The following is a 22,350-nucleotide window of genomic DNA, read 5'->3' as shown; positions in this document are numbered from 1 at the left end:
CCAGCCGCTCCCCAGCAGCCTGGGGCTCCAGCCCCCTCCCCATCTTTGTTGCTCTCCTCTGGACATGTTCCAGCAAGGCAACGTCTTTCTTGTAGTGAGGGGCCCAAAACTGAACACAGTATTCGAGGGGCGGCCTCACCAATCCCCTGCTCCACGCGCAGTTTCTCCTTGTTTGGTTACTTATTGCTGTCGTGGGGTAGAATTGGAGTTTACTCCATCTTAATTGACTTAACTTTTGCTGAGGGGTCCAGCTCCGTGCGGATGCAGTCTCAGAGGGCTCCTTGTTTGTATTCGTACATGTAATTGGCAGTCAGGAAAAATATAGTCCTGGGCCAGGGGGACTCCTGAGCAAGCGAGGTACTAATTGCATGTACAGCTGGACAGAAGTACTCCAGACTCCAGTAGTTGTCTAAAGTCTCTGAAGATCTTTATTTATGAACTGCGTGCTACTGTAGCCAATAAATAACCGTAATTACAGTAAGTACAGTATGCTTATAATGTTTCCCATTTGGTTTTCTTAAAAAAATAGCATACAACAAAGTTGCAGAGAAGAAAACCGCCCTGTTTCTGTGTAGTGAAGCTGGATTAAAATATTCCCAGCAGAGGGTTTCTGTGGATGGGCGATAGCTTTGTGGGTTTAGAGCAGATGGGATTTAGACCCCCCCCCAGGCGTTAGCTAAATGCAGTGCCTGCAGTATCCAGCTGATTCCTTGGGCCAAGGTGTAAGTGTCTCGTGTTCAGGGCACAACACAATCTGTCCTGCTGCAAATGTGAGCTGTTCCTGGTTCAACCTCACATAGCTGAGTGCGGAATTTAGCCTAGGCCACCTACAACCAGAAGGGCAATTTTCAGTCTGCAAGTTCGATAGCATGGGGTAGGAGATGATTGTATGTTGAATATGAATAAGTCAGAACTGGAAATCTCCTCTCATTCGGGAGTTTCAAAGCATTTCATCCTTCTTGCATATTCCGTGCAGCACCCTTGTGGGGTTGGTTCTTACTCCTGACAAGTAAGACAGACCCTGTGAAATGAGATGGCTTTCCTTAGCGAGCCGTTACAGTGCTGAGAGCAAACCGTGGTACTTAACTCATCCCTCTAAGTTAATCTCTAGAGCAAATGCTCAGAGCAATTAAATGCAGGGGGTTCTTGAGGAGACAGGAAATTCATTCGCAACTTAATGCAATAGTGTAAAGCCTGTAAACTCTGTTAAGATGTTTAAGTTTTCTGCCCCTGCTCTGAACATCTTCCCTTCTAACCCCTGTGCTGCGTCTTAGGAAGCTCTAACAGCTTTACAGTAGGCTGCTTCCACATCTTTTTCTCCTGTTGGTGGCTCTGGCTAGCTTTTATATGTAGGGATTTTTTATAGCCTGGATGAAGTTTAACCAGGTACAAATGCTGCATTTGCACGTGCAAATCCTTTTCTGTGGGTCACCTAACCCCCTGATAATAAAATGGCAGACCGGACTGCCTGAGACAGGGCCGTCATAACGTGGTTTGTGCCCATGCACAAAAACTGAGCTGTCTTGTCCAGAGCAGGGTTTAGCCTGTAACGGTCTGGGCCTGACCTTGGCCTTGCTCGTCTACCAGCGTTGCAAGTGGAAAATCTTTTCTGTCCCCCAACATGCCCTGTCCTTCACCCAAGGTGTTTCCCTGTGCTTACCTATAGTGTTTTCATAACGTGCCACTATCTTTTCTGCTCTGCAGCTTTTGAGTATCAACAAATTCCTCCCAGATTCCAAAAGAACCTGTGGGGGAGAGGCTGCCTGTTTACCACGTGTGTTTTTTCAGGGTTTCTTTGTGCTAATGCTCAAGAAACACTGATGTCGGCTGGGCTGTGGCTGTCCGAGTTAGGTAAGGATTAGGTAGCAGAGCCAGCACGGGTACAAGAACAGGTTTGCCACCAAGGACTCGTCACTCAGCCTTGCTGAAGCCGGTGCTGCCGTGGGTATGCTGCTCTTGGTGCCTGAGCTGGGTAGTTTGGGTCAGCTCTGATAACGCTATGTGAGCTGTGGTCGCACCCTTGGCAGCAGCGTGAGTGCACAGATGCTTTCAAACTGCAAAGAACTTGCAAATGCACAGTGACCTGCTCGTGCCTCGCTTTTCAGGGAGGGAAACTGAGGCAGCAAGTGGTGAAATAATTGCTTGGAGCTGTAGATGGAGTCAGTGTCGGAGCTGGGATTAGAGCAAGTGGTTGTAAGGCCACTGTGGTTATCACTCGGTCATACCTCTCTGCTTCTGTGTTTAATCCGTAAAATGTTGCAAAAGTTCAGCAGTGTTTTGATTTAAAATGATGAAACTGTATGTAGCGATGATTTACCTTTTCCAAAAAGAGGTGTAGCTTGAACTCAGATTGAAGGTGTTTAACTTTCAAGGGGATCTACTCGTCACTTGAAGGCTTTAGGAAATACTGTCCCATCAGTTTTACAAATTAGAATATATTCAGCCCATTTGCAATGCAGAGCAGCGCTAACTGGAACATTTGAAATCCAACTCATGTAGTTTTTCACTTCTTACGTAAAATGTGCCTGTGATCTAGTTTAACAAAGAAATGCATGGAAAATGTATTTACCTTCCCGGGGAAACGTTGCAGGTGGCTGCTATTTAAAACCCAGTGTCACTGCAGCATTTAGGTACTGTTCTAACCATGCAATAAAGCGTCTGGCTCCCCAACACTGTAAAGTTCAACAAAACAGAGAGAGCCACTAGTGTTGCCAGAGGCATTTGGAAGCTTCTGCTGAGACCAAGTTTCTGCAAGAGACGTTTGCGTACCGTGCACGGTCAGACCTGGACTGGTGCTGAACCTCAGCCCTTGAATTTCGCAGGAGCGCCTTGTTTTGCTTTGCTCGCTTGTGAGAGTCCATCCATCGTGTGGTCCATCAAAGCACATTCTGCTGCCCTGGAGGTGTCTGGCCTGCACCTCTTGAAGGGAAGGTGAGCACGCAGGCATAGCAGCCCCGTGGGAGAGCTGGCGTTTCGGCTGCCCTGGATGGGACTGGTGCTGCACGATGGGGTGAGCACAGCTGGCCTCACGCAGAGTTTGTGCCTGAAACCAGTGCGAACCTCGGGACGTGCAGCTCGGCTGTGCACCGAAGTGGGGCTCTCCTGCTCAGCAGTTCCTCCTGAGCAGTGCAGCAGGCTTCTTCAGTACGAGGGATTTCTTTTTGGGTGCCCCCCACCCCACGGAGTGCCAGCTACCCTGCAGGATTGGACCTGGGGTGCCTGTAGCGTCTGCATCGCCGTTCAGTGAAGGCTCTGGGCACGTCATTTAACCTTGCTGCTTCTGTTCGGTCCTCTCCTGAATTGGACCTGTGCTTCTGCAGGTCCGCAATGGGCATCATCCAGCAGTGCTCTGAAGCTCCATAGGTCCCGTTACTTTATGCCTCCTAAATATTGTCATTATGGCTACCGCTAATTCTGCATATCGATCAGGTAATTGTTGCCCAAGCCCTAATTTGCTTTGGTTTTGAGCTAACACTGCATTCCTAATTTTCCTTTCATCCCATCTTTTGTGGGAGAAAGGTTGAAGGCCCAGAGAGATGGAGGTGATAACAAAAATGCTGAGTTAACAACATAAAATATTTTGCCAAACAGAGCTTCCAAACATCAATACAAATATTTTAAAATATCTTCAAGAACATAAATCATACAAAAATATAATTTATATTTAGCTGTTGTCCTTCTGAAAGAAGTGTTTCAACCTGCTAGAGGAACCGAGGGGGTAATTCATGGGGAGCTGCTGAGGGACACGGAGGAAGCTCAGGACGGGCTCCGGGGTGATGGTTCCCCGCCGTTGCTGCCTGCCTCAGTCTGCCATGGATCAGTGGGAACTCTTGCCTTCTTTTTCTCACTTTATCCCAGGTGGTGTTTGTAATGGAAGCATTACAATACCCTTTCCTTTTGCTACGCTGTGCTCTAAATATTTAGACTCTTTCAATAAGTTTATTTTTCTTTGCCTGTTTCTTAAAACATTTCCCTTGTTTGCTAAACACAGAGGAGCCCTTCTTCTGCAGCCTGGAGCCCGGCTGTTTGCATCGCATGGTGTGAACCTGCTGGTGCATTTGCCTTCTTGCTTCCAGGGTAGGCCAGATGCTCAAATAATTGCGATGGGATACTATGGATATATACAATAGGCGTAACTCCGGGAGGCCAGGGATTTATGCGTGTAATCTCTCAAATGCTCACTAAGGCCTTGGACACTGGTTTTAAAATGATGAGCGAGGGCGAGGCATTGGCATCTGGTGTAGAAGCTGCGTGCCAGTGCCTTGCCATTGCGCAGCCCTGCGAGCGGAGCCCTTTGGCAGGTAATTCTGGCCTGGGGTGGCTCAGGCCAGCAGTGCTGGGAAGGGGGAAGGTACAGGTAGGTGCAGGTCCCTAAAAGTGCGCTTGGGATCTAACCAGCCAGCAATGTAAATCGGCTTCTGGTTAACTTTGGTCGATTGCTTTGCCGTCAGATATGCGACATCTATTCCCAACCCTGTTAGTTAATGGTGCACCTCAACATCCCTGTACTTCTTTGGGGTGTCAGGCCTCCCATTTACATTAGCGGTATGAACCCTGGACCTGAAAACCAGACTGGCTCACTGGTTGGATCTCAAACTTGCAGTCCCAAGCTGAGACTGGTATTTTGGCTGGATGGAACTGTTTGTGTAGGGTGATGAATCTGACGGAATCGAGATTTTCCTTGTTGCCCCAGCGATGGCCTCCTTGAGTCTCCAGTTCTTCATTAAATTACGAAATACTCCGTTTTCTTCCTCCTTTAAGACCCTCTCTCCATTGAAACTGGCTATCTTGACATCTCCGTTACGAGGCAGAACTGCCTCTCCAAATCAGCGGATGCTAGAAAAGGATCTCCTTTTCGCTTACCCCTTCTCCTCCCCAAACAAAAAGGAAAGAAGCAAAGACTATAACAAAAACACCCCAAAAGCACGTGGGATATGGATAACATTGAACGTTGCACCTCACAGCATAACCATTGATACAAGCAATAGGCTGGGGTTGCAAGTTAACACCAGTGTCGTAAAAAAGCTTTTCACAATCTAAACTCTGTGTTCACCCATCTTCAGGATGGGGCAGAGATCAATCTCTCTTGTGGCTTTATCTCCTTGGGCTGGTCGCTGCAGAATTTGGCTCATGTTTGTGGGGCGGGGCGGGGGGGAAGTTCCTGTCCCATCATTTGTTAGAGATGGCTGTGACTGGGATTGGTATGGAACATGCTGATCACTGTGAAATCCTCAGTCCCCATCCTCCCCTTACACCCCCACCCCCCCAAAATTCACTGTACATATTTAAAAAAAAAAAAAAAAAGTTGTCAAGTTTAGCAGTCTGGTTATTTTAGTACATGGCTTCATAAGGCAGAAAACCTACTGGATACAGTGTGTGGGGCAGCTGGCTGGCAGAATTCATGGCGAATTCTTCTTCGTTTTACTCATTTCTTTAAAAAATTTTTAATCAGTTAAAGACCCATGTCTTGTATGAAAGCTTGTATTCTTCCAAAACAAACAAACAAAAAAAAAAAGCTGTTTCTTCCTCCCTTAAATCAATTTTTGTCAAATCCTTTCTCTGTAATGCTGCTGTGGTACAAACTTGAAGTCGCAGCAGCCAAGTATTAAGTAGCTCCCCACTGGCTTGGGAGAAGCGTGTCCGGGAGTCCTCTGCTGCGCTGGCCGTCGTCAGAGCTCCAGATAGCCGATCAGGGCCACCATGACTAGAGAGTTAGTTGTAATAACGACAGCATGTGGCACCGGCCTCGTCACGGAGTCTTCCACCATCATACTTGTCCCTGAAAGAAAGGGAGCAGGGAAGGAGCAAGGGTCTTGTTGTACAGACGCAACCTGAGGTCTTGTGGAAAGAGTCGGGGGGGTGGGTAAAATGTTAATTCTGGGCTTCTGCGTGCTCGTATTGCATTTATCTCTGATGAACCTCCCAGGATTTGAAACAAGAATTTGGAAGTGGGCCCTGAGTACTTACACCCTGAATGAAGGGAACCTGCTGGAGTTGGTGTTGGGCCCCACAAACAGAGTCAAGATTTCACTCTCAGTGAATGTAAGTTGGGCTTGCGTGGGGCCTCAAGAGCTGCAACTAAAATAAGGCTGGGTTCAGACCAGACTGAAAGGTTGCTCAGAGTCTGGGAAGAGCTTAGCTGACGGAAGGCTGGAGTACATCAGAAGATCCTCTGAGTGAACGGCCCAAGGGAGCCAAAGCCCAATTCCAGAGACTCAACCTAAAACACTGGGGTAGGCTGTTCCCCTGCGTTCCTGGAAGGGAGAGTGGGATTTTAAACCATAATAGCATTTATTGCTATTATGCCATGCTATGGCCAGGTAGGGGAGGAGGTGTGACTGAATCATTTACTTATCAAGGAACTGTGGTAGCAAATGACAGCCAAGTGGCCCTGCAAATTAACTCCTCTCTCTGAGCTCGGTTTCCAGGGGTCTGTGAAGCACCCTGTAAACGAGCGTTTGTGCATGCGGTCAGAGGAGCGTACGTACCACTGTTCCGGAGGATGTGAACTTCTGCTGGGATTCCATCTCCCCCAGGGCCCGTCACCCGGATCTGTACAAAGGCGTGAGTGAAGTCTTCGGGGACGGGGATGTCGATCCGGCTCTTGCTGGCCAGGTATAGTGTGGGAGCAGAGTGGGAATCCTGCCTGTAGAGCATCTGTTGGAAGAGGCAAGTTTGCGTTTACGTTCACTGTGATTTCCTTAGGGTCACTTAAAAGAGAAGGCCAGCTACATGCTGCCCGTACCTTGTACCCCGTGACTGCAGACTCGTCTGCCTTTGCCACCACTGGGTCCCACTTGATGCTGACAGTAGAGCCAGAAAAAGTCCAGGAGATGTTGCCAGGTGGCCTCTTTGGTGCTAAGAGATATAAAACAAGACAGAGATTCGGTAAGTCAGGGACTGATGAGAAGGTTGTGCTGGTTACAGCCCATCTCCTGAGACTCTACAGCTAGTCAACAGGGCTGATGGCACCACTATGGTTGGTTTAAAGGGGAGTATCCCAGAAAACGTTACTCTGAGCACAGATCTTTTCAGATAAGTGATGCACAGACCACAAGACTGATCTGAGGAAATTCAGGGAACTGTTTTATGGACTACTTAAAATGGCATTAGAGCACCAAGATAAAAAAGCTCATCAGTTAGCCGACCATTGGGGATCCTCCGGAGGAAGCAGCAGCCCCAGGGAGTACAACATGCAAAATGGAGATGGTCAGGGCTCACTCACGTGGCTTTGTTGTCGTGACGTTGGTAGAGGGACTGGGGGGACCGGTTCCAGCCCGGTTGTAAGCTCTGACTGACACGTGGTATTTCGTGTTGGGATTTAGGCCTGTTACGTGAGCTGATGTGACTAGCCCCGCTGTTCTCACTCTGTCAGCTGCCTCCTCCTTATCACCATCCTTCCAGTACCGGATCTGAATAGAAAAGGGTATGATGGGTTTAGTAAGGACAGAGACATCTGCAAACACCAGACTCAGTCCACCCACAGCCAGCACCGGAGACACTTTGGTATTTGTTTCTATGCATTTTGCTTAGTATGTGCCCAGGAATAAGGTTACAGCCTGTGTGGAAAGGCAAGCATTAAAAAAAAGATGTTTCTGTCTTACTAATCTGTCTTGTGAGCAGCAGTACTGGCCCTGTTAGAGCCTCGTGCTGTCCATTAATTGTCCTCCATCTTTGGAAATAAAATGCTCTTTCCTTTCACCTCACTTAGCCTGGGGGAATTCTCTTTGCTGAGCTCTCCCATCTCCGTTTCAGTGTCTCATTCCCATGGCTCGTACCTCGTAGCCCAGAAGCACTCCAGTCATGTCTCCCTGCTCCACAGGTTCCCAGGACACATCCATTTCTGAGGACAGAACAGCCTTGGCCAGAACCCTGAAAGGTGCCATTTTTGGTTCTGAAAAAGACAACAAAAGGAAATAAAATGATTCTATGAATCTATGAAAATCCTTTTCCTTGCTCTGGGCAGCGTAATCGCTGTACTGTAACGAAGGGCTCTCCTGCAGCACCATTACCGTGCCGCCAGACAGCTGGTATTACGGAGCAAAGACAAGAGGAAGGGATTTAGGGACTTATTAGGCCAAGCAGGGCCATAGCTGTGTGCTGTGAGGATCTGTGTCTGCTCTGAAGCTCTGGGTGTGTACGGTCACGACTGGGCTTAGGGAAACATCTATCGGTGTATTTGAAGTAGACATAAATGTTATGCTGAAACCACTGTTGGCTGCTCTTTGAGTTAAAGAAACCTGTCCTATCATTGAGCTCCCAGACAGACAGAGCCCTGCAGGGAGCTGGTTGAGGACACGTTGGTTGGTTGGACAAAGCATGGTGAATTCAGAGCCGCTGCAGTCCCTCTTTACCTTCTTCTGCAGAGTACACGATGGCAGTGAGGCTCTCTGGTCCTTCTCCTTTCCTGTTGTATGCTTTGATCTTCACTTCGAAGGGGGTGTAGGGACCGATGCTCTCATTGCGGTAGACGTAGTGCAGCGATTCTGCGTGCGGCACCCTTGCTGTCAACCACCCCTGGGTGCCTTTCTTGCGAAACGACAAGATGTAGCCAAAGCCATCTCCGTTCTGATAATCCCGCAGCGTTGGCTGTGAGTGGGGCAGAGAGAGGAGCCTTGGTCAGTTCCAACAAGCAAGACTTTGGACTAAGCACAGTGTTTGGCTCAACCAAAGAAGGATAGATGAGGTGCTAAGGGACATGGTTTAGTGGTGGGATGGCAGGGTTAGGTTAAAGGTTGGACTCGATGATCTCAAAGGTCTTTTCCAACCAAAGTGATTCTATGATTCTATGAACCGTGTATCAAAATTGTCATTGCAACACTCATTTCCCAAAAGAAACGGCACGTGCTCCTCCCCCTGGCCCTCTCCCAGCATCCGCAGCTGGTGCCGTGCTGCTGACTTACCGTCCAGTTGATGATCAGTTCGTTGGGAGCCCCTCCGCCTCCGCTGAGCCCAGATGGTGCCACAGTAGGTGCTGTCGGGTCCCCAAACAAAAGCAGACAGCACAGGTTGGGTTAAGGAAACAATAGTGATGAAGATGAGCACAGACACCGCGTGGTCTGGGAGTAGCCAGGCTTTGACAGCTCGTACGAAAGTGCTTGTCTCTATCTTTTCAGCTGTGAGTATTTCAGATGTTTGTGAAAATCAGGTCTAGAATACTGGCTAGTGCCCGACGAGCTTATTTGGAGGCAGCACATCTCCGAGGGGACAAGAATGGAGCTCAAAAGCAGGGATATGGAGGGGAGCTTTTAGTAGAAAGGAGTGAATATGCATTTGGAGCAGCAGAAGGTCGAATGAACATTCACAGCCATTTGCTGGGAAATGTACCTTGTCTTTGCAGGGTTGTGCTCTGAGATATAACAGGGCCCTTGCCCCTTTCTGAGCATTACTGCCCAGAAGGTACAGGATTTGAAGCTAGGATTTAGGATGGTTTAATGTATTGTATCTAATGCTGGTGAAGTTAGCTGAGCTCTAGTACTGCTTTGTCTTTGATGTGTAAATAGGCAAAAAGGCAGGAAATTTGGTGATGGCATCACCTCTAGGAGCACTCAAGGAAATGACAAATTGTTTGAGACCAAGGCATGCTGCAAGCCAGCCTTCCCCCTCCAGCACGTAGGGACAGGTACCTCTGATTCCCCTTTCTACCTCTGAGCGTCTCTGCACGTACCTGCTTCTTTGGTACGGATTTTGCTGGAGGGTAAACTGGGCTCCCCAACTCCAAGAATGTTACTCGCTAAGACCCGAAACTCGTAATCCATCCAAGGAATGAGGTTGATCACCTGGGCTGTCTCTGCGTTGCCTTCAATATTTAGGGGATCTATATAATCCAATAACATGAGAGAAGAACAAATAGAGCGAGTGGCAGCCAGCGTATGAGCACAGAGCAAGAACTTGTCAGCGAGCTGGTGCCCTGCAGCCAGCACGGGCCATGCCACCACCACTGCTGTCAGGACACTTACTGGTACGCATTTGCTTCCATTTGTTGGAGAGGAGAGTCCGTGCCTCGATGATGTACCTGGCGATAGGGCTGTGGTTATCAAAGCCGCGGCTCCAGCTCAGCTGGACGGTGGTGTCACTGATGTCTCTCACCACCACACCCCCAGGGGGGCCTGGAGGTCCTGAGATGATGTGAGACAGATGAACGTGTTACTGAGATGAAAGATTTGGAGACTTATTTCTTTTTATATTGTGCAAGTCATAAATTGTAATCAGGCCTTTCTTTTCTGGAGGCAAGGAAGCCTCACCTCCAGTTTTGGCCTCCAGAAAAGCTCATAACCCTATCCCATCCAGTTCAAATGTTAGATGGTGAGGTGGTCGCAAGGGAAGAGCGAGCTGATCCCTTGCAAGCACCATGCCGTTATTTTGGGCTTGTAAGGAGCAGGGGACCTAATGACAGAGAAATTACCTCTGACAGTCAGCGTGGCTGACTCCGAAGCACTGTCCACAACCGTCTGGGCTGTGCACGTGTACCGCCCCGAGTGCTTCAGCTGGGTGTTGAAGATGCTGAGGTCCCCAATAGTTTCCTTCTGCGTGGGGAAGAGAAAAGACAGTGGGGAGAGCATTTGAACACGCCTGATCACAATCCAGCATTCAACACTCAAACAAAGAGGCTGGTATTAGGTTTCTGTCCTTTTTGATGGTGCATAATTGCCCTTTCTGCTCACCACGCTGGCTCGCCGGTAGTGCCCCTCAGACTTGTCAAAGTCAATGGGGAAATCATCTAGTGACCAGGTGAAGGTTAGGTCCATAGTCGGATCGTGGGATGCGTGACACTGTAGAGTAAGGTTTTCACCTACGTTGATATCAGCACTAGATGGTGCCAATGTGATTTTGGTGGCATCTGCGGAGAAAGAGCAGGGAGGGCTGTTAGCTGCAAATGTCCACATACCAGATGTATATTAATGCTGCAGAGCATCCAGACCAGCTAACACTTTCCAGCTTGTCATCCCTCTCTAACAGCTGTAGTTTTACGGGAGGAAGATGAGGGATTACAGTGGTTAGAAAATGGAAATGCTTTTCTCAAGGACCAGTTGTTGGTAGGTAGGATTGGGTGGGTCAGGCAGAAGATAGCTCCACAGGCCGAAATGTCTTTGATTCCCTGTGTATTGCATTGATTTTGGGGAGTATAAAGAGAGGAGAAATATCACATCATGGCATTCTTAGATGTTTCTTGCTCGATTGACCCCAAATCAAGGCGAACATCTCTACCTCGAACAGAGAGGATTCCGGTACTGTTGGCTTTGCCCATGAAATTCTCAGCAAAGCAGGTATACTTTCCCTCATCGGATTTGCTGATATTCTGGAGGATCAAGGTGCCATCGGTGGTAATAGTCACCCTGGAAAGGAAGAAGAACCGTACAAGAGGAAGGTTAAAACGTCTGTTCACTCTGTACACCTGACAATTTCCAGCACTTGCTGATTTTAGAGAAATTGGTGATAAAAACAGGACTGCAAAATATTACGTAGGAGTTTTCTAAGGAAGAAACTAGGGGAATAACAAAGTGCTTATGTTCAGGGATGTAGCAGCACACCTGGGTCATCAAGTCCAGCCTTCTGGCAAGAAAAAAAAAAAGTGATTTTAGCTATGGTTTCTAGGTAGAAGCTGACTCTGTGCTGCTACCTGCTACTGTTGATCAGAAGTTCAGTCCCTTTGGTCCAGAGCACAGTGGCTTTTGGTGCTGCCCTTGGTTGGCATGGGATGATGACCTTCCCACTTCGGGCTGCAGGTATCAGTCGCTTCACTGGCTTTAGTCTAAAATCTGGTGCTAAGGCTACAGGGGAAAAAAAGAGGATTAAGGAATGATTAGAAAACCCTGCTGTGTGAGCATTTTAACTGCCACCTAACTAGGTATTGATTTGTTGTTAGGCGACTTGGTAACAGAAGCATGGCAATATTTGGTGAGCAAGATGGAGTGGTTCCTCTGCTGCTGAGTGGTTTCTAACGCCTGCCAAGGCAGGTGTTATGTGACACACGTTTCGTACGTAGCAATGGGATATGACCCTAACAAGTGCAAGGTCTTTGAGAGACACAAGAACAGCTGCTTTTGAAAATGTAGAGGATATTCTCTTCAATATCCTGATTAAAGTCACTGGTGCAGACATCCAGCTTGCCTAAACCTCCTCCTGGAATTGCAGAGGTAGAATTGGGTTTTCTCTGTTGCCCTCGTGCATTGCAGTGTGTTAATGTTGAACAGTTGATGCTTAGGGCCTTTCATTTATCTCTGGCATCTACTGACCACGAGGAGATTAGCTTTTAGACTAATGTGGAACAAGTCCAGCATCGGTCCAGTTCCAGTCGCCATCCATCAAGGCTGGCTGAATGGATACTGAACTCTTTTCTTTGACCTCTTTTCCTCCAAAAAAGAGGAAGGCTGAGTAGTGGAAGAGAGCTTGTGCTGCTGCTGCTGTCTGTCCTGTACACTTTCTGTAGCTAAACAGATGTCCTTGTTCTCTTTCAGCATTACTGAATTTACCCAAGATTTAAATTTTAAAGGGTTGTAGAGTGTCTTGTTGAACCAATAACTATATTTCAATGGTGAGTGAAGCAGTTTTTGTCTGCTCTTATCTTACTCTGAGATTGCAAGCATAGGATATTAGGAAGAGATCTAAAATGCTTCAGTGTCCCATTGAAACCCAGAGCACTGGGAAATGAGAAATTACCTTGCACTGTTAATTCAGCACTTGCATATACTGTGCCATGCTTGTTCTCAGCCACACACTGATACATGCCAGAGTCCTCCAGGACTAGCTTGGAAAATCTCAGCTCTCCACCGCTCACTTCGATGCGGTTCTGTGCAAACAAGAGGATGAACCCATTAGATGAGAAAACCAAAAATGGAACTCAAGCCTCGTGCGTTCAGGGTTGAGTTTCATTACAGACTCTTTGCCAGTTTGAAGCCAGCCTGGTTTTCCATGGGAGAAAACGCGGGCCATTTTTTCGGTGTGTCCAGTCACTACCCCACATCACTGCACTCTGTTTGCTGAGACTTCTGAGTGCCTGAGCAGCAACGTGCAGGTCATACAGAGAGAGGCACGAGGTGCTACTTATTGGCCCCGACCACTGGCTATGAGCTCCTGTAGTTGCATGAAGCAATGGCTGGGATGGCAGTGACGGGAGAAGGACCTTGCTGTCGGTAAGGACTGTGGCATTGCTCTGCAGCCTCATGGGGGCACATGGAGTAGGGATGCGGGGTGATAAAACGGGGTTGAGATGCATTTGCGGCGAGGCAGTAGAGGGTCTAGGTCTGGAGTAGCAGGTTCAGTACTGCAGGTTCTGGTGAGCCCTGGCCGAGCTGCTCTCGCTGTCAGACCTGGGCAGCGGTACCTGGGAGGTCAGTGGCTGCCCGTCCCGAAGCCATCGGACTGCGGGCCTGGGTTTGCCGGCAGCCGCGCAGCTCCAGCGCAGGTCGGACCCGATGTCGGCTTCCGTGTCTGTGATCACCTTCAGCCACTCCGGCTGAGCTGCAAAGGAGCAAGAGAGGTGGCAGAGCCAAGAAGATCAGATGAGAGGTTTGTTGTGCCAGGCAGGCAGAAGGATGCTCATTGTGTCATCTCTGCTGGCAGATTTATTTATCACAGCGTGTTTCACCATAGTAACAGCCTTCGCCTTTTGTGCAGTGATGCAAGGCTGAGTCCTCTATGGGTCTGACTGCAGCTGTGCATGTGGATTGCACGAAACTATGGCAGAATACAGATCTGAGGGAAGAACATTATGGTTTCTCTTCTTAAGAATAAATGCAGTTGTTCCTGAGCTTCAGGAGAGACTGGGTTCAGACTAAGAGAACCAGGTTAAGTTTTGTAACTTGCCTAGATCTGATTAATAGCTCCAAGTATTAACCCCTGTGGAAGTACCCCAGGCTTGGAGAGGATTTTGGTTGTCAGCTAAGTCTGATTTTTACCACTATGCTTCCCTCCCTGATTACCTAATTTTTGCTAGAATAGTTTTAGAGCAAGTTAGGAGGTGTCTCTCTCTCCTTGCCATAGCCTAAATGTATCCACCGAGGAAAGATATCAGAGATCTCTGCCAGCCTTTGTTAGGGCTTTGCAATAGATTTAATTAGGGCTGATAGGAGGCAGGATCAGAGGTGGTGGTTTCAGTCCCAAAGCCGTCTTGCCGTGCTCTGGCAAGGCGTGCGTTACCTTGAATGATGATGCGGCCCTGGTAGGTGTCTCTCCCTTTGATGTTTTCAGCCTCGCACTCGTAAGTGCCTTCATCCTCAAAGCCAACGTCCTGGATCTGCAAGAGGGGCTCGCTGCCGATCCACTTGGAGGACTGCGAGCCGTCCAGCTTCCTCCACTTTATTCGAGGAACAGGGCTATGTAAAAGCAAATCTGGTGAAGGCCAGCTCTTGGGTACCCCATGCTGCGTTACAGCATGGTGTAACTCAATCCCCATTTAGCCACCCAGGTCCCATCCCAGCTGGGCCTTGGCCAGCAGGACAGATGGCTGTAGCCAATTCCACCCTCCTCCTGTTCTCCCTCCGTCTCTGGTCTGCAGTAGACCCGTTGAAGAGAGGGGTTGTGAATTTGCAGGTTCTGTGCTGCCCTCCCCATCCCGAGCCTGAGCGACACAGACGCTGCACTCACTTTCCAAAGGCAAAACACTCCAAAGTCACCATCTGCCCAGCCAGAGCGTAGGTGTCTGCAGGAAACCTGGCTTTTATGCTGGGTGCATACTGCCTGGCATCTGTTAAAAGGAAAGCACTGTTGAGGAGTTCTGGGTGACTTTAAAATGGCACACGTGAGGTCTTAAAGGGCAGAGGTACCCACAAGGTTACGCTACTTTCCAAAACTTCTGTGTGTTTGGATAAGGCGACAGAGGCTAAGTTACATTTTCTTTTTAAAACAGTTCTTGTTAAAGTCTCTGAAGTCTCTTTACAACTTCTCAGGACTATTTCTCCTTAATTTCCTACCTGCTTAACTCCCTTTGCCCTGCCAAAGAAGTATCTTTAGCGGCATCTCTGCAAGGTCACCAAAGCAGGGGAGAAGGGGACTCAGGGATATGTGAGCCTGCACAGGCTGCACCTTGGCTCTTTTACAAACAACCAGAGAAACCCCACGGATGGAGTTTCTAGCTCCACAAGCAGCGAAGCCTGGAGAGGGGGCTGCTTCCCCCAGGTTCCAGCCAATTCATATTTTTGTAAGCTCTTAAGCTCCCCAGAGAGAGACTGGTGGGTGATTTGTGCACTGCTGGAGTCCCGTGGAGCCTGCATGCTTTGCGGTGGCTTGTTACTTTTGCATTTTGCCCGGTCCCCTTGTGATAATCCAAGAGCACTGACCCTCTGCAGCAAGGCTGAGCCGGGAGAACTTGCTGAAAACACTCTTGGTGATGAAGTCAATGTGGCTGGTGGCAAAGCATGAATAGTTCCCCAGGTCAGAAGCTTCTGTCTTGGCAATGTAAAGGTTTCCCGTGGTCTGAGAGACAAAACGCCTTCCATCGGCTGGGATGAAATTGGGAAACTCATTCAGAAGCCATCGATAGGATAAACCTGTGGGGAAAAGAAAAAGGAACAAACTGCACAAGTTGCCTGTGTCCTCCTGGGTGGGACTAAACCCAGCAGGCTGTCTTCAAGCTGGCCCTTGGATGGTACTTGTTTTCTCCACGTCCTCCTCCTGTTTTGTTGCTTTACAGAGTCTGAATTAAAACCAAATTTTCTTCCCTAAAATTCCCAAAGAAAAGCAAGGAGTGATTCACATGTCTGGGAATCCCTTGCTCTGTAGCATCTCTCCACCTGGCACCAGCAGTGCTGCTGATCCCTGCTAGTGGCGATGCTGGAATGCAGACCCTTACCTGGGTAATGGGGAGGAGGGCTGCAGGCGAACATCACTCCCCAGCCTTCTGTAATCTTCACGGGGTCTCGCTCTTCTGCAGAGAATTCCTGCAAAACTAAACAGGCAAAGTGAAACCTGTCCCTGGACGAAGACAGCAGCGGAGGAATTAGTCTTTTATCTCCCCCTCCACAGGCTGGTCTTTTCAGTGCTTGTACAGGGGGAGGTCCGAAAAAATATTACTGACTTTCTCCATAGTGCATCACATTTCTGCTGCACTTCCATGTTAATGGAAAGTGCTGGGGGATTTCTCCAAGTGATAATGTTGGGTACCATGCACAGGGGAGCTTCTCTCCAACCTTTATTAATGCAAGCAGGAGGGTTCAGTTTACCCCCAGCATAACTGTGGCTGCGTTTCATTTACCTTGTGGAGACAAACTTACAGCCAAAGCGGAGGGAGGCTTCCCTGCTGACGACCGTGCCCCTGGCGTTAGATGCCACGCATTGGTAGGAGCCAGCATCCTTGGCTTTCACTGGGTTGCTTATCACGAGGTCGCCTGCAACCAGCCTGTAACGGGAATCTGGCTCCATCTTTATCTCTGTCCCATTCATCTTCCACCTGCCAAGAGCAAGGGTAGAGAAGCAAGAGGGGTGACTACTTCTTGCGACTCGGTGCTTGCGTGGTGCCTTGTAGGAGGCCATGCTTGGGGTTTTTTTTTAAGCTGTGGTGTGTTGGGACTTGAGTTAGATTTATGTCTGGTCTGTGACCTGGGTGGGATTGTACATCACGTGTAGGTGAGGAGGCTGATACTCATGTTAGTGATTTTATTTATATAAAAGTGGAGAACAGGAGGCAAAATTACTTGATGGTTGTGTCCCGGTCCTGGTACAGGGAGAGAGCAGGCGAGCTCACCTGTAGGTCGCAGGAGGACTGGCTCTTGCTCGGCAAGCCAGCGTGACTTTCTCTTCTGCTGAGCCTTCAGGGAAGAGGGTGTGGACAGGCTGCTCTTCAAACACCGGCCCGTAGTTCCTTGTGCTACTCTGTGCTTGGCACCAAACTGCAAGAGAGGGAAAACCTGCTCAGCTCAATGTAGCTTATTCTAAAAATTCTCATTTTTAGTTTTGTAGGGTGTCCCTGGCAGCGTCAGAACTTCATCTAGGATAAAAGAAGGAGCAACGTGAAAATCGCAACCCATCTGTCACCGCAGCCCAGCCCCAGCCATGGCTTTGGGCAGATAGCATGCGTTTCCCACTGAGCATCTCGCACCATCTCTGCCGTGCCAGAGGGACCAGACATGCTTAAAGACATGCGGATGAAGGAGTACTGACACACACCTCTTAGAAAGCCATGCACGAGTGAGATGGGAGCTGGGAACCCGATGCCCTCTTTGTCCCTGGCAGCAAGGACATGCCAGTTCCTCCTCTGTCTGTACAGACTTTGTTGGTTCCTCCTAAGTCCTCTCCAGAACAAGGGAGGAGAGAGGAGAACCTGGATGTTCGCAGTAAGTTCTCAGCTCTGCCACCGCCTCCCTGCACACGCCTGACAGATCCCTTCCATCCCTGCGTCTGCAACATCATCAGCCCTTGACGACTCAAACCTGGTGTGCAAACCAATGCTGCAGGTATCAGTTCTACTTTTGAACTAACAGGATGAGCTTGAAGCTTCCTCTGTAGCGTTCACACACGGGTTTGGTTTTGATCTTGCTGTCATGAGTATGGCTCAGGCATAGGTACAAGAGGAACATAAGGACCTGCCCGCCTTCTCCTACACTGTGCCTGGGCCACCCTTTGCTGTGGTGATGTTTCACTGGAAGGTGCCAGCTGACCGCAGTGAGTGACTCTGTGTCTCAGATAAGTGGCAAATGCAAGCAGACCCCCATCCACACAGGCTTTATGGAAATGGCAGTGCAAATCATAGAATCATAGAATTGTTTTGGTTGGAAAAGACCTTTAAGATCATCAAGTCCAACTGTTAACCCAGCACTGCCAAGTCCACCACTAAACCCCGTCCCTAAGCACCTCGTCTGCCCGGCTTTTAAATCCCCCCAGGGGTGGGGACTCGACCCCTTCCCTAGGCAGCCCCTTCCAGTGCCTGACAGTGCTTTGGGGAAGGAATTGTTCCCAACGTCCAACCTCACCCTGCCCTGGCACAACTTGAGGCCGTTTCCCCTCGTCCCATCGCCCCTTCCCTGGGAGCAGAGCCCGACCCCCCCGGCTCCCCCCTCCTCTCAGGCAGTTGTAGGCAGCGATGAGGGCTCCCCTCAGCCTCCTTCCTTTTTCCTCCCCTGCCTCGGCCCCTGTTTTCTGCCTGGTCTTTGCAATGCAAAGCACCCCCCGAGGATGCCGTTGGCCCTCTTGGCCACCTGGGCACCCTGCTGGCTCCTATTCAGGCCCCTGTCGACCAACACCCCCAGGTCCTTTTCCACCGGGCAGCTTTTCAGAACCCTTTCCCACGCCTGTAGCATTGCGTGGGGTTGTTGTGACCCCAGTGCAGGACCTGGCCCTTGGCCTTGTTGACCCTCACCCAATTGGCCTTGGCCCGTGGATCCAGCCTGGCCAGGTCCCTCTGCAGAGCCTCCCTCCCCTCCAGCAGATCCACACTCCTGCCCAGCTAAATAAGAACAAAGCTGAAGCTGCCTGGAAATCTCTTTAACTGCAGAAGCAGCTGGTGGGATAACGATCACCAGCAAATCTGTTCTCCCCCTGGCACCCTGAGAAAGGCCCGTTCCTTAGCAGGGATGGAGCCACCTCAAAGCAGTGTCAGTCCCCCTCTGCCTCTGCAGTGATAAGCTCGGAGATGCTTGGCCAGCCCCAGGATCCTTCCAGGCTTTTTAATTGAATTAATAACTGTCTTAAAACTGCCATGCCAACCAGCAATCTGTTTCCTTCCCTACAGTACACAGCGTGGTCACTAGTTAAATTAAGTGACTCTGTTAAGTATGATGTTTTATGCAAGAGTAACTTCCAGCAGGGAATGGCCGGCTCGGCTCTCCCGGGCTCGGGGGAAGCAGCCCTTTACCTGCAGCTCCTGGGGTTCGTCTCATGTTCCGGCTGCTCTTGCATGTGGAGCTGATGGGGGAAGGGGGAGAGGGGCTCCACTAATTGGCTCAGTGGGTTCAAAGCAGCTGCCGGCTGCTCCGTGTGTCCGAGCATCGGCCAATTACCCAGGCTCCGGCAGCAGGGATGCGCTGCTGCAAGGGACCGGCAGCCTGATGGTCCCTGGTGTCACACAGGGCAGAGGGACTGCAGCCTGTGTCGAATACTTTGGAATAAGAGAAAAGGAGCGTTTTAAGGGTTGTATTCCCTGCAAATCAGTGTAGGTGCCATTTTCCTTCTAGAATAGTTGTATTCACAAAGGAGAAGCTTGTGTACGCTGGAAATCTTCTCTCAGTTGGGTCAGCGATGGCTGTGCTGAGCAAGTCTCAGCTGGAAATAACTGCTGATCAGCAGGTAAAATAGTCATGAGTTAATGGAGAATTAATAAGAACGTGGGGTATTAATTGTGTTCTGATAGGTGGTAGTGAATGGATTAAGGTTTAACAGCTTTACATTTTGAGATTAGTGGGTAGCATATGGTAAACAATTTCTATTTATTTAACAAATAAAATATATGTTATTAACACATGCAGGCCTTTTCTCATGGGATGCGCCTTCCCAATCAAGCCAAATTACGCTAATCATCCCTTCTGATTCCACACAGAGTCTGCACCCCGTTGCTATCGGCTGCTGTCCCTTTTTCCCTGCCAAGGTTATGGACTACGACTGTCAGGCATTGATTTTCTCAAAGGTAATCAATGCCAGAAGTTTGGATGAGTTTTTATCTGCAGTTCCAAGGTGTCTGGTTGGTGTTGGGGGTGAAATGCCTGGATCTCACTCATTAAGCAAAACAAAGGTTAGATTAAAGTAATAATTAAAGTTACAAGATCAGGATATGGTTAGAATTAAGAATTTGAGAGCAAAACAGAGTGGTAAATCTCAGCAGCTCTCAGACTGATCGCCTGGGCTACGTCTGTCACCCCAAGACTCTCATTTTTCATGTTACCAAAACAGGTACCTTCCTTGGGCTCTATCATTTGGATAGCGGGGAGAAGACAAAGAGAAGGTAAAGGGCTTTAAGCCTGCAAGTCAAATTAGTAAGAAGCAGAGTGACCTGCTCAGAATTGGGCATGCCTTATGCATGTGTTATATCTGTGTCATAAATTCAGATAGGAGAGCAGAAATTACAGTAAATATGCTGCTACGCTTCTCTAGAACAACATTCGTTATTAGGAAAAATAAATATTAACACCAAAATCAATAGGAATAGGTGAAAGTGGAACCCCTGAAAATTAAATTTGGAAAAACAGCTGCAGAAACTCTTGGAGATTTTGCACAGTGCTCCAAGAGCAACTTGGGCTGCTGTTTGGGAGAGAAAAATGCCCTATCATGGAATGCACCGCCAAGGACATAGCGGTCTCTGTGCGTAGCAAAAAAAACCCCAAACTTTATACCAGATATTGCTGGAATAGACAAAACTCAAACCTCATCTCCTTTGCCACTGCGATGGGTAGGGAGGCGACTGCCCGTGCCCCCCTTGTGCAGTGGTGCTGGCCCATTTCTGCCAGGGTGGTTTTGCATTCTTATTAATATTTGGAATGTGCTGAAAGTCAGACCTGGAAAGCCCAGCTGCCCAGGAGCATCCACAAGGCTTTGCTTTTGTGCTGAGCCCCGCGCTGGCTTTGGAAACCAGGAAATGATAAATATCTCAGCTGAACATTTTCCAAGCTCTATTCCAGTTTTGAGGACATCAGCAGCAATCCTTTCGCTGAGCACAGGCAGCACAGCCATAGCTCCGGAGCGCTGACCGCAGTCTGAAGCCTTGGCACATGAGGGAGCCGGGCAATTAATTGGTTTTATAGGAAATCTGAACGCACACGTGTGCACAAAATCAAAGTGGTTATTTTTAAAGAGCAGCTCTCTGAGGAACAGAGAGTTATTTTTTAACGAGCAGCTCTCTGAGGAACAAAGGGACGGCGCTTTGGCTAGCCTTAGACTTCAAGATTCTTCATGGCTTTTACTGAATGAAGAAAGGCCAGAGAGATTTTTAGACTTTCCTGACAGCCTTGTTCATTAGAGAGTCCTCTCGCTGCATTTCATAAGCTTTAAACCTGTACACATTGCTGGGAAGTCATCCTTTCGGTGATATGGCCGAGGGAGGGGTGGCATCGCCATCCCAGCTTCCCAGGGCTGGAGCCGAGTGCCTGGACCTGGAAGCTTTGGGTCTTCACCCACTCCGCAGCGTTCCCTTGAGCCTCCCCTATACCTGGCATTTCTTTGTCCCCAGTCCCTCGCTGGTGTTCCCAGTGAGGATTTCTCTCTATCCCAGCTGGCTCTCGAGATCCATTGCATCATCAGCCAAAGGTCAAGAGAAAATAACCCTCGCAGGCTTTGCAGAGAGTCATTTTTTGTGGGCTCAGCTTGGATGGGGAGCAAGTTACACGAACTCAGCTGGTTAATGGGGGAGCCCAACTCCATCTTGCTGCCTCTACCGGATTTGGGTCAGACCAATTTCCAAACAGGCTAATTGCCTCCCAATCTAGGGCAGCCACCCCTCCCTCTGCCTCCTTGGGGATCCACAGAACATTAAAAGGTAATTAGATATTTATAAGGACAGGCGAGCGGTCTCTGCCTGGGATGATGAATTAGCCTGAAGACATTATCTAATTCTCAGTTGTCTGAAATGAGATGTCTCCCTGCTGAAAAGGGACCTTCAGAGTGCAGCCTGAGACCCCCCGAGATCCAGAAACAGGTCCCCAATGAATGGGGAAGTCTTTGCAGTCAGGGTATGGCCAAAAAGCCATCCCCAGAAAAACTGGGAGACAAAGTAGCTTCTCCGTGAGCGAGTCCTGCTGGCAGGAGGAAATTCCTCCTTGTGCCAAGCCCGGGCTGCAGCGGGGCACGGGTCCTGCCAAGGCTTTGCCTGAGGATCTGCAGCTCCTCCATTTCACCCAAATTTAACTTTAGAAAGGGGGAGACTTGTGTGTCACCCATTCCTGTCCTCTTTCTTGAGCGGTACAGAGGGAAGTTGGGCAGAGCACAGACACATCCCCAGGCTGCATAAACCACCCGGGAGAACTGGGCTTCAGCATCGCTGCAGCTGCAAAAGCCTTGCGCAGAGCACGCAGGGGTGCGCCCCACGGAAACGCTTACCCAGGAAGGTGCTGACAGCTAGGGATGTGCGGACAAATCCAGCGACGCCTCCCATCCTGCGCCTCCGGCCGGGTTATGGCCTCCGCGGCTGAGCCTCTGTGGGTGAGTGGGGACAGCAGCCCTGCGACAGACGGAGAAAGAAGTCACCTGCAGCGTCCCGTGGCTCCGCTCGGGGCCCAGCGTCCAGCTGGGCGTCCCCGCTGGCCAGGGGGCCGGGGCGGGAGTCACTTGGGAGCAAACATCCAGCTGCCCAGAGAGGAACACGCAGGGCTTTGAAGGAGCTCTTTTTCTTTCTGACATGACCGATCTGGCTGGGAAATTGTTATTCCTCCTCCCGTGCTATCTGCTATTCTTCCTCCCTCCTGCAAAAATAATGCTTATTCCTCCTCCCGT

The 22,350-nt window shown here is 49.4% G+C and overlaps 1 protein-coding gene across 1 annotated transcript; it reads right to left on the bottom strand.

Annotated features, from left to right (window-relative positions):
• Positions 1-5,559: 5,559 nt before the first annotated feature.
• CNTN2 (contactin 2) lies at positions 5,560-22,087 on the bottom strand. The gene is made up of 22 exons (XM_009647498.2): positions 21,958-22,087; positions 16,682-16,826; positions 16,212-16,387; positions 15,791-15,886; positions 15,279-15,488; positions 14,587-14,686; positions 14,140-14,315; positions 13,325-13,461; positions 12,661-12,790; positions 11,621-11,771; positions 11,209-11,336; positions 10,665-10,840; positions 10,406-10,526; positions 9,960-10,118; positions 9,668-9,817; positions 8,904-8,974; positions 8,355-8,589; positions 7,779-7,894; positions 7,226-7,412; positions 6,746-6,858; positions 6,489-6,657; positions 5,560-5,779 (listed from the first exon to the last, which is right to left on the bottom strand). The coding sequence occupies exons 1-22, from the start codon at positions 22,010-22,012 to the stop codon at positions 5,670-5,672; spliced, it is 3,111 nt and encodes a 1,036-aa protein (XP_009645793.1). The 5' UTR covers positions 22,013-22,087; the 3' UTR covers positions 5,560-5,669.
• Between the last annotated feature and the right edge of the window lie 263 nt (positions 22,088-22,350).

This window comes from Egretta garzetta, unplaced genomic scaffold, assembly GCF_000687185.1.
Source record: "Egretta garzetta isolate BGI_Z169 unplaced genomic scaffold, ASM68718v1 scaffold640, whole genome shotgun sequence".
In the NCBI taxonomy this organism is placed as follows: domain Eukaryota; kingdom Metazoa; phylum Chordata; class Aves; order Pelecaniformes; family Ardeidae; genus Egretta; species Egretta garzetta.
This window is presented reverse-complemented; position numbering and strand designations above follow the sequence as displayed.

Excerpts from the sequence above, each read along its gene's own strand:
- CNTN2 (XM_009647498.2), bottom strand. The coding sequence starts at position 22,012 with ATGGGAGGCGTCGCTGGATTTGTCCGCACATCCCTAGCTGTCAGCACC. Across the intron at positions 15,489-15,790 it reads CCCTCCTCCCCATTACCCAG|GTTTATCCTATCGATGGCTT; the intron begins GTAAGGGTCTGC and ends TTTTCCCCACAG. Across the intron at positions 14,687-15,278 it reads GCTCAGCCTTGCTGCAGAGG|ATGCCAGGCAGTATGCACCC; the intron begins GTCAGTGCTCTT and ends TCCTTTTAACAG.